The 12,140-nt window shown below is 37.5% G+C and overlaps 1 protein-coding gene across 1 annotated transcript in view; it reads right to left on the minus strand.

Annotated features, from left to right (window-relative positions):
* The window catches only part of PRKDC (protein kinase, DNA-activated, catalytic subunit), a 113,167-nt gene that overhangs the window by 69,198 nt on the left and 31,829 nt on the right, over window positions 1-12,140 (minus strand). The window contains exons 26-38 of the mRNA XM_072998915.2: window positions 11,839-11,946; window positions 9,784-10,010; window positions 9,149-9,243; window positions 8,708-8,807; window positions 7,935-8,065; window positions 6,721-6,975; window positions 5,620-5,846; window positions 4,128-4,336; window positions 3,861-3,993; window positions 3,132-3,290; window positions 1,802-2,005; window positions 1,409-1,594; window positions 609-713 (exon numbers count right to left, since the gene is read on the minus strand). Coding sequence (XP_072855016.2) covers window positions 609-713; window positions 1,409-1,594; window positions 1,802-2,005; window positions 3,132-3,290; window positions 3,861-3,993; window positions 4,128-4,336; window positions 5,620-5,846; window positions 6,721-6,975; window positions 7,935-8,065; window positions 8,708-8,807; window positions 9,149-9,243; window positions 9,784-10,010; window positions 11,839-11,946 — 2,139 coding nt within the window. The remainder of the gene's footprint in view (window positions 1-608; window positions 714-1,408; window positions 1,595-1,801; window positions 2,006-3,131; window positions 3,291-3,860; window positions 3,994-4,127; window positions 4,337-5,619; window positions 5,847-6,720; window positions 6,976-7,934; window positions 8,066-8,707; window positions 8,808-9,148; window positions 9,244-9,783; window positions 10,011-11,838; window positions 11,947-12,140) is intronic.

Below are 12,140 nucleotides of genomic sequence, written 5' to 3' on the forward strand. Positions count from 1 at the left end.
AGGATGTAAAACCTTCACTAGTTCAACCAAATGTCAAAGTTATTCAATGTGTCAACAGTGAGTTGATGAATTATGTCAGAATAGAGGTACAATTCTGTCAGAATAGAGGTACATTGGCATCTACAGGTGTGTGCATGTGGGCTGGAATTCCCAGAATCATGCCCAGGGAACTCCTGGAGAATTCAGGAAGTTGTACTCTGAAAAAAACTGAATGGCACGCTGCCAGTATGTTGGCAGGGTCTGAAAGGATGCTGGCCATTATGAAACTATACTTTAACATCACATCTTACCATAGACACTGTTAGCAAAAGCAAAACAAAAGCGTGCTGCTTATATACTGCCCCATAGCGCTTAAAGCACTTTCTGGGCAGTTCACAAGTTAATTACGCAGGCTATGCATTGCCCTCCCCCGCAAGCTGGGTACTTATTTTACTGACCTCAGAAGGATAGAAGGTCAAGTCAATCTTGAGCCAGTTACCTGGCATAGTACCCTGGGTTGTGAGCACAGTTTTGGCTGCAGTAAAGCAGCTTAACCACTGCCCCACAAGTAAGCAATTTTTCACAAATCTAGAAACAGTAAAACACAACTGCATACACAGTTCACTCACTTTGAGATTTAGACCCAGCTTCTGGTCCATAAGGAGATTTGTGTATGTATTGAAAACAACAGAAAATGCCTCATGATTTGTGTTAAATGACACAGAAGAGTCAATCTGGGAAAAAGAAAGAAATATATGTTGAACTTCAACATAAGTGTATTAGTTAACATTAATATTGTAAAATATTATTTTTACCATTATTCCATTTGATAATTAATCAAAATATTTCTAATATATATTTCAGTTATCAGAGTACAGTGGTGCCTCGCTTAACGATGTTAATTGGTTCCCAAAAAAACATCGCTATGGGAAAACATCGCTAAGCGAAACACCATTTCCCATAGGAATGCATTGAAAACCGGATAATCTGTTCCAATGGGAATGGATTACCGTCCTTAAGCGAAAATCGTCATAGGAAACATCGCTAAGCGAAACAATGTTTCCCCCATTGGAATGCATTGAAGCCTATTCAATGCATTTCAATGGTTTTGACAGGTCCGTTTTCGCTATTTTAAAAGTGTCTTAAAATGTTCAAAAACTGTTTTAAATGCCTGGGATCGTTAGTGCACCTTGTAAAACCTTTGCAAATTTAATTTGGCTTTGTTCTGACTCTTCGTTAATTTTTGGTGAATTTTCCCCCCATTGGAATGCATTGAACTGTAGGTTTGACAGCTGTCAAAATTAAAGCCAACTATCTAGAGGTTTCTCAGATGCTTCAAGTCGATGTTATCATTTTTGGAAAATTATCTGGAAAGGGGCTCCAGACTCTCTCTCAAACATTAACTTTGCTACCACAATTTTTGCTGTACCTGAAGAACTTTAGCAAGTAGAGTCAAGATAGCCATTTTGCTCTCAGGAGCAGAATCTTTGGTCCACCAGTGGTTAAGATGTTCCCAGTTCTTTAATATGGCAGCCACTAATTTTGCTCCTTGTTGCTTGCGAACAGCACGCTCTCTAAAGCTTTGATCCAACATACCATTTAAAATAGTACCAACCTGAAACAGAGTGTTGATAGCATTGTATGTAATTCAACTTTAACAATGTGGAACTACAATACTTGTAAGTTATGTAAAGAAGTTATTAGAAGAATATGCAAATTCCCACTACAGTCATGTCTTTTTAAAAAACATGCTTATGTTAGGATTAAAAATTGAGAAATCATAAATTTTCCAAATGGCTGTTCTAAAATAAGAATTTAGTACCATTTTGGGGCTGGCCACAGCTGATTTCATGAGCTGAAGAACTGCTGTATCCAGGTGTTTCAGCAACTCTCTGTTTATAGTTTCTAAAAACAAGCTGTAGAAATACTCTCCATGAGAAAAGCTGATAAGGTTTCTTTGGGATGCTCCAGATAATGGTACAGATAACATCAGTGTGTTCAGCAAGAGACTCACAAGCTCTGTGCACTGCAGGAAATGAATACAGAACAGTTAACTATGTGTTTCAACATTAAGAACATATTTCTCAGTCAAAAATACAGTGGTTAATTCTATCTGTCCCTCTCACTAAAGTACTGGAAAAGCACTGAGATATTTCTGAATAATTTTCATTTTTCGTACTATTTCCTTGCATAGAAAGGCTCCTACCTCTCATACACATGGAGGAGCCCCACCCACTAGAATAAGTCAACTATGGGAAAAACTCCACACAATAATTAAAATGAAAAATTTAAGAACACTGTGTATCTTAAAGACAAAACACATGTAAGAGGGAGAAACAGCAACAAAGATGTTATTAACAAGCAACCTAAGAGTGTATGCTAACCTTGGGTCCTGTAGTAATTATGTGAAAGAAATAACAGGATTATATTTCTTGAAGAATGACAACTCTGAAGTGATCAGAATGTCCTTTATTCATTAGAATGATGCAATGGATAATTTTTGTGAAAGTTCCTTCTGGGGTTACTCAAGGAAGCTTCCAAAGGATGGGTTCAGTTCCTGCTATGACCCAGTAAGTTCAGGATCAAATTATCAAGAGTTTTAGTTTAATAAATTTGACCTTTACCTTCTCCCCCAATACAATTTGTGCCTAGGCTAATACCTGAGAAGCTCAGAGAAAGAGGGAGGCTTTGTATGATGAAGGACAGTGAGGCAAAATGTATGACCTAATTCCAACTTGCAGCGGGTTAGCACACTGAAAACAGAGATGAATTTGATTTCTATGTGGCACTAGCCTATACAAGTTAGTCCTGAAATTAAAACATGGAGACACACAGAATAGGAATCATCCCAGCCTAAAAGTCCATGTCTGTTGGAATGACATGCAGTCATCATGTGTGAAAAGAAAGATTTTATTAATGTCAGAATGTCATCTTCATCTGAGAAACAATGCTCACCACATTGGGCTGGGGGAAAAAGTCCTATAAAGAAACACTATGCTAAACAAAAAATTAAACTTCCATGGTTTCCTTTAATAAAGTCATCATTTTGTTAATGAATTCTCTCTTCTGAATGGTGAATGCTTAGTCTTGGGTTACCGCTATTACATGATTCGTCCAAATACAAGTATTAGCATCAACAAGGTCAACCTCACCTGGACACCAAAGGCAAAAGCCAGCTGCAGTAGCCCGTCAGCTAATCGTTTACTGGCAACATCTAGTGAGGGAAGAGACTTCCTTTCATCAGCTGGAGCAATACCTCTGTACACAACTAACATGAGCTTAGAGCCTATCTCACAATGTAGATCTGTACCCTTAGGAGGGAGAGGGAGAGAGAGATGTACTTGAAGAGAACAGTTACTTACATAATCATGAAGAAAAATTATTTTTAAACTGAAGTTTATAATTTCTCGTCGTTAGTTAAAAAACCGAGAATACAAAACTGTGGTCTCTTCCTCTTACCACCCCAACTTAACTAAGAACCAAACTCCCAGTTTAAATATGGTCAGACCAGCAATGCTTCATTATAGCTGCATTCTAGAAACACGCAACATGAACATAAGGATTGCATAATGCAACAGTGCACAGAGTCAAATATATAGCCCCAATCTAGTTAGATGATATATGAGGGAAAATAAAGCAAAAGCAAACAAAAATATTTGTTCCCAAAAAAGAGAGAAAATATCCCATTTTGTTATCAAGAAGTAGGGTGATGACAGATTGTGAAAGCATCATTTACAGCATCTTATTTGGGATTTTTGCTATACTGATACACTGTAAACTTTTGAAGTACTGCAAAACAACTAAAGCAAGTCATCATGTTGTAAAACTTCTCTCTGTGCTAAAGTACTGAAGTGTATTGGTGCCACAAGCTGTATTTTTACCTGAGACTGTAAGGTACAATGAAGCAAATCAGCCTTGTGAAGCTGCTTGCAAGCAGACAAAATGGAGCCAAGTTTGACATGATCTAAGCGGGCATCCGGATTATAGAGCTCAACACTGCAAAGTTCCTCAATGCTAAAAAGAAACAAATGAACAAAAGATAATACATAGTGACTCTATGACTAGAACATAAAAATGTCTAATTAAACAATTACATATTTTGTTTTCGTAAGTGGTTACACAGAATGTTTTGTTTAAAAGTGTCCTACCTTTTGGATGTTACTATTTTCTTTATACCGCTCTCTAAAGATTCTTTATAAGGAGATTTCATCAAAGCTTTTATAAGCCTCACACAAACATTTGGTAGATTTTCCATAACTTGTACATCAGCAATGTTGAAGCCTACACTTTGCGGGTCACAGACTGTTTTCACGACAAGATCTATGAGATTGTCATTAAGCAACTTTTTCTCAAGCAGCTATGAACAATAAGATGAAAATGAGACAATTTATTCTGAAATTCAATACTTCTACTTCAAAAATTAACTTTAAATATTTTGTCCATGTACTTACTTTGAAAACATATTAACTTCTTCAGTTGTTACATTCTTTGTGGAATGTTTTCTAATTTTAAATTATCACTATCAGACTTTAGAGCTTATTATGTGACACACAGGGTAACATTTTCAATATGTGTATGAACTTCTCTATGTTGCTCAGCATTAAAACAATATTCTGCACCAAACTCATCATGCAAAGCAACTTTAACAATCTAATTTTCATGAAAACCCATGGCTTTTTAAAAAGTGTCATTACAAGGGCATATCAAATCTATTTTCATTTAAAAATTAATACCAAAATCTTCCTCCACAGGTATGTGAGCATAATGCTAACTGTGTAATTTTTGGAGGCAAATTACCTCAAGTTAAGAAACCACCACAGATATTGCGTACTGAAACAGTTAATTAACTATGCAACAGATAATGTCTGTGGCGATTTCTTTACTAGAGACAATTGCCTCCTAAAGTTATCCCATTAGCGATATGCTGGCACAATTGTGCAACATTATTTTGGCCACTGAATGCTAATTTTAGTATGTCCACAGAAGTGCACATCCACTCAGAAGAAAATTCCATTCAGTACAATAGGGCTTATTCTGAAAAAAGTATTGACTGGATTACTATTTTAACACATGGTGCAAGGTGATCTACTCTTCTTAGTGAGCTATTAATGCCATGGTACATGATAGTGATGGGCATTTACTGCAGTTCAGTGCTTCAGTGTGGTTTGGTCACAGGTGATATGGGCGTGTCCCGGATTCTGTGCCCTGCCTCCTTCCACGGGTACCCACTCAGAAGAGGAGGTGGTGAGACAAGGGGAACTCATTGTGCTACTTCTGATGGGGTGCCAGCAGGAGGAGGCAGGGTGTGGAATCTGGGGCACCTATGCAACACCTGTGGGCCTGATCCACTGAACCATGCCAAAGTGCCAAATAACAGCAAGTGCCCATCTCTAGTACACAACAGGGAGCTCATTTCACCAGCACAGTGCCAGAGTAACTACGGAAGACACTGATGGTGAACAAAGATAATCTGGGACACTAAGAGCATTTCAGATTGACACACTACTAATTACCATATTAGGGTTTTTTTTCTTTGAATTATCCCATGCTGGAGAAGAAAAATACAAGCCCCAAGTCATCTTGAATACAGGAAATTAGTAAGCAGGCTTGTTTCTATCCTGAACAACAGAGCCAACCTACCTTCCAGAAATCCTGCTGACGGGTCTCCAAAATCATGCTGGCAAAAACCATAATTCGAACTACAATTGTACACTTGCTGTAGTTGTATTCTTCTCTTTCTTGTGGACTAAATATGTTGCCCTTGGGCCCAGTGCTAAAACACTGTTCTGCACCAGACACATCATGCAAAGCAATTTTTCCAAGGAAGAACTCGAGCGATGTCAAGAAGGAGGAACTTGCATCTGTACCTTGAAAGAATTGTACCAGCATTATATAGTTGCCTCAGAATACAAAGTGCCATCTTACACAGCAAGACACAAAGGGCATGTAAAAGGAATAATCAGTATATCTACCATATTTTTCTTATTTTGGCCTTTAGCAATCTAGAAGTAATGTTTCCATTACACCAGTATTATTGCAGTTTGGATACAAAACAGGATTTGGAGGAAAAAAATGCCTTATTAAAGTGCTCTTTCCCATAATCTCTCTTGTATAAGACCCATGGTGACTAACGCTACATGCAGTGCTTGAGGAAAAAAGGAAGAAAAAGGGAAGAAAGCGCCAGATGACAAAAAGTGGTATAGCCAAATGTTTGGACCTTCCTGTAAGTAAATAAAGCAAGTATTGTGAGATCTTTTGGAATGTCATGGATGAGAACTGGAAACCAAAACATTGCATAGGAATATACAGTCAAAGAAGCCTGAGATAGAAAAGGCATTACACTGATGGTGCTAGAAGTGTAAGTGATGAGAAAGCAGGTAACAACACTTTCCAGTCTCTTACTGTGACAGTCTTAGGTCTAAGTATATAGGTTGCTGGATTTTGCAGCAAATCATGTTCTCTTTTACATTCTTTTTATGAAACGAAATAATACTGTGTTCAGATCCCTTTTTGTTAGGGAAAAATTATTAAAAGGAACGGCCAGTGGCAACACAACATTCTCTCTACACATGGCAACTTTTTAATCTGGAAAACAAGATAAAACGCAGAAAGCATTTATTTGAAAGAGATCAAATGTCAAATCTAAAATGAGAAATGGCTTTTAATTTTTAGTTATGAACTTCATTCTAATGGATTCAGGACGGTGAATTATCAAGCAAACCGCTTTTGTGAGTAACCTACCTAGTACTTCATCTGGTCTGATCATTCTCTGCTCAATAAAAGTATTGTAACAGTCTAGAGCAGCCAGAAGCATATCCATCCATTGCACAACAGCTCGCAAACTGAAGATCTCTTCCAGGTCATAAAGAGTTGGATGAGACAAGATTCCAGACACATTTTCCCCTTCACAACCACCTCCTTCAATGTTTTTAATGAGAAAAGAGATTCCTCGTTTCTGAAGAATGTCATTCAACCAGGAAGATGGAGAGTTGTTTCCTGTTGGAGAAACAAATTTAGTTAAAATATTTCTCAGTAAGTGTACTGCATGCACCCAATTCTGTACCCATCAAGAAAACATCACTAAAACATGAACATATAAAATAGGGAACAAATTAGGAAAATCCATACTCCTTTTATATGCTGATTTGTTGTTCTTGTTTAGAGTAACCTCCTGACTAATGGAGAAAAGGACTGGAAGAGGCTCTCCTTATTACCCCCAGACTTTATACTGGAGCATCAAAGTCCTGAATTAGGCAGGATCACTCTTGGATCACTAGGTATTGCCTGACCCAGAATTTTGCTTCTGCAAATGGACCATATAGTTATCTTTCTTTATTGGTTAACTAGAGAATATGATCTTATCACCAGTCACGGTAAGAATTAGATGCCCCTGACTTTCAAAGATGGAACAGAATATGTACAAGTTTCACAGTACTTTATTTTGCAAAACACACAGCAGATTCTTAGACTACAATTAAATTATTTAAATCCCCCTATGTTAACTGACAAAGGTAAAAGCTAATGTGGTATAGTGAATAGGGTGGCAGATTGTAACTCTGGAGATCTGGGTTCAAAACCCCATTTGGCCATAGAAACTTAGTGCGGGACGCACTGCTAAAACCACTCCTTAAATATCTCACATATTTTGAAAATCCTATTAGGACCATTATAGGTCCAATGCACTTTGATAGTACATAACAAACAACATTAAGTGAATTGCAGCATAAATATACAACAATAAATCTGCTGTTTTGTTTTACACCTAACTTTTCAAAACCACATTGGTTTTTAATGTGGATCCTTTTGAGGGACGCAAGCTGAAAGAATAATGGCCTGCCTAAAACTATTTGTTAAGTTCACAATAGAAGCTGAGAAGTTCCTGATTCCTAGTACAGACTTTGGAAACATCATTATACCAACAGCATACAATCTAGATGCATTTGCATTGTACAAACCTGGTAACAAAGGAACAAATTCAAAGAAAAGTTCCATGACTTTATGCCGGCATTCAGTTTGGGGTCGTCCACATTGCAGTAAAAGCCACAGGACAACATCTGCTAAACATATTGGTGCAGGTGGAAATCCTCTACATGAAAGTAATAAAATTCAAATATATATAAATATTGCTCTGCTTTTTAAAAACAGAAATAAGAGTTAACTAATTCACACATTATATAATTTAGCCAAGGTTTATGTCATGCCTTGAACTCTAATAGCGTACTGCTCATATCTTCAGCTTAATTAATATTTTTGCCCATTCTCCAAGCCATCTTTTCTAATCTTTGATAGCCATGATGGTACTGCACTGCATGCTGGAGACACTAAGATTCTTCTACAATAACTTGATGCAAAGATAAAAAGTTTGTTTTCCATCTCACCAGCTGAAGAAAGCTAAAAAAAAAGAGTCCATCGATCTCAGCAACAAGCAAAATTGGAGAACAAATACGGGAATCCTTCATTTCAAACTCCAGTTTAGCAACACTTGTGTTAAGTATTGCCACTGAATAAGTTTGTGGTCTCCATGTACAGAAAGTGCCATTAGTTTGCACAAGTAGCAGCAAACTACTTTACAGTACTCAACAGAACTTCTGCTCAGCAGACATTTAAAAAGATACTGGCCTTTGCAGGAATGTTTTCAAAGGAAGTACTACAAAATGAATACAGTTAAAATATTACATGGTTCCCCAATATTAATGTTTACCTACAAACAGAAGAAAGATTTACTAACCGAGGTAACCTCCGATTGCTTTCTTTGTTCAGGACAGATGCTTTACGCTTAATTATACGCTTCAGGTGATCAATAGCATCACAACACTGTTGGGTAGTACCTGTTTCCAAAGTGAAAAGACTGAAGTTATAACTGACCGATATATTCTAAAAGTTCTGGGCTGTTTACAACCCAGTACAAAAACATTCAAGAAGCACTTTACATATCTATACTTAAAAGTGTAACATGATAATTAAATATTTATTATTCAACCAACCAACCAACCAACCAACCAGCATCTTCTATAGAGCACATTCTTCTCAATGCAGGTGTTTTAATTGTTTTCAAAAACATTTTCCCAGAAAACTCCAAACGTTTTAGGTCTGCATTTCTTTATGTGTACACCTGAATCAGGCATACGTTTTATTCAGCAAAACTTTGAAAGAAGTTTCAAATACAAACCTAGAGACTTTTCATCTCCGTGTGTCAAGGCCAGGCTTTCTAGGTACACAACCAGTGCTTCAAAAACAAACTGGTCCACAAGAGCATTCTCTTCCCTAAAAAGTGAGGGAACAATAAATAAGGATTAGATGAATACTTCACAACTAGGTTTTACTGTTGACATTTAAAGCCGCCCAAAATGAAAGAAAATTCTCATGAAATTTCCCACGTTTTAACAGTCAAATGCAAAAACAGAGATCTCCACAGAACGCAGTAAGAACTGCTGCAATAAGGCAAACCACTAGACTAGAACAGGCACCAATGACCTCAAGCCCAATGGTCCCCAACCTTTTTAGCCCCGCGGACTGGCTGGGAAAGGGGGGCACCCCTCTGTGCATGAGCGCATGCTCACTCATGCTTATGTGCAAAGGGCAGCTCAGTGCTTGTGTGGGCGCACTCATGCTCAGGTGCAAACGGGCTGTGCGGGGTGGTGGTGCGTGCGGGGAAGTCTGTCTCTGCAGCCCAGTCTGGCTCAGTCCACAGAACAACAGAGGATCTTCTTTTAGGAAATCACATACATTTGAATGTGGCAAATACTTTTGCCAACCCTATCTGAAGACTCTAGCTTATATAGAAAGTCAAATTCTGTTACATGCCTAAATTCTCTGTAGATGTTGTTAAATGCAAGTGCAGCTCCTAATCGCTTGAAAGCACTAGGATGGAGAGCAAGGCTGTACAGTCTCTTGAAGAGAGATTTTGTATTCACTGGACTTTTCTCCTGCTGCTGTGGTGTTGTCTGCTTAATGGACCACTTCAAAAACTCACGGACACACTGACCACAAAAGTCTCTCAAAGTGCTATCCACAGGATCCACGATTCCATTCTGAAACACAGAACAGACTCAATTCCCTATAAGGACATTTTGCAACAAAACTTTCTTGCATACTTCCTCATGCCAGGACCTATGGGCAACTGTGCATTTCATTAGATAAGCCACAATGAAGAATGCTTTGGCCTTTTATATTCTGCCTGATCAACTTAATCCTAATAGTTCACAAAGCTTTAAAATCAACACAACACAACCATTTAAATACTGTATGCTAATAACCATATAATATCTAAAACATTGAAGATATCATAAAAAGAGCACAAAGGAGTATAAAATGGGTATTAAAATTATATCAAAGAGAAAGAAATGTTTATTTCCAACATCATCTAAAATGCTGTGAACTGTAATTTAAAATGCCTGGAAAATCAAAGTGTCTTCCTCTAGCACTAAAAAGTGTAATGTAGGCATTAGACAAGCCTTTCAGGGACAGGGCAGGCAGGTGCAATGCTTAATAACACAGCAGTAAAATCAAAAGGGCCTTCTCCATGAAAAGCCAACTGCTTCACCTGATTAGCCAGGAAAATTTAGAGAAGATGAGTGTCTTGAGATCTGGGGAGAAGTAAATGTTTCAGTGACCTCAAGACTTCAAGAGTATTAAAATAACAATACCAGCATTTTGATTTGGACCTGGAAATGGACTGAAAAGCAATGCAGATTACAAAACACTGGCTTAATATGTTCAGCCACTTCCTGTTGACAATTTCTGGCTGAAGGGACGAGAGCAGACCCCACTGAATCAGCAGGGATTTGGTGAGTCAGTGTGTAAGTCCCAATATGCAATGGGGCCAACTCTAATAGTTTCTTACTACTGGATTTCAGCCCCTCTGCCACATTTTGGACCAGATAAAGTTTCTGAACAGTTATGAAACCAGATTCACATTTCATTATATTGTAGTTTTACAGAAGAGTGTTTACCAGAGGACATACAACTATAGTGAGGATATCTCTGCCCACATAAAAGTTGTAGCAGTATCAGTTTAAACATATACAAGATGTTCTGCTTCAAGAAGGCCATCTGAAGTTAGGGCAATAATGCTCTATTGAATTAACACAGTAAAACTACAAATCTACTACTTCATGTAAAATCCAAGCCTGTCTAAAGCAGACTGAATATCACTGGACAAGCAGAAATAAGTGAGAATGTTTCATACCTACAACCTAAATGTGTGCAGTTAAACATCTGTAAGTTTGTCTTAAACATTTTCTAGCAACTCCCTTAGTATTCATCCACAATCTGTTTCTACACAGACATAGTATTGTGTTTCCCCAAAAATGAGACAGGGTCTTCTATTAATTTTTGCTCCAAAAAAAAGCAGTAGGGCTTATTTTCAGGGGATGTTTTATTTTTTTCATGTACAACAATCTACGTTTATTCAAATACAGTCATGTCATCTTCTGGTTGCTGTACACTGGTGGAGGGTGGGCTTTCACTTAACTAGAGCTTATTTTGGGGGTAGGGTTTATATTATGAACCTCCTGAAAAATCATACTATGGCTTATTTTCAGGTTAGATCATTTTCAGGGAAACAGGGTATTTCACACATTCGGGTTAAAGTGGATACATTCTGAACAACGGAGTACATATTTTCTTTAAAGTTACCAAGAATCATGCATATATAAACTGTGGCATCTGTAGTGAGAAAGAAATGAAACATCATTTTTTCAGTGGGAAGGTTGTCTACAGCTACGCACTGAGTAAAAAATGGTGTATGCTAAGGCAGTAAACTTTTTGTCAACAAAGAGACTTCAGAGTTGGAAAAGGAATTTATTTATGAAACTGACAAAATAGCTAGAACATATTTCACAGGTATCAATTACGTACCAAAATTGCTTCTAATAATGTCACTGTATCTTGGCTTTCAAACTTTTTGTTGTTTGTGAACCAGTGAATTAATTCCATGACTAGCGTTCCGTAGAGTTGCCTTGTAACCTAAAAAAAATGCAAATGAATTATTTTTGGTTCATGCTTTACATTATATTGTAGAAAACTTTTGATTAAGTTATTCTCCTACTACACTGACTGGGCTTCTCCCACCAACAGGTTGAATTAGGAGTGCTACAACAGCTTGATAATGTAGAGCACAGAGCATAGAATATTCTTGCCATATTGAATTAGATATCAAG

The sequence above is a fragment of the Pogona vitticeps genome, chromosome 4 (genome assembly GCF_051106095.1).
Source record: "Pogona vitticeps strain Pit_001003342236 chromosome 4, PviZW2.1, whole genome shotgun sequence".
Classification (NCBI taxonomy): Eukaryota; Metazoa; Chordata; class Lepidosauria; order Squamata; family Agamidae; genus Pogona; species Pogona vitticeps.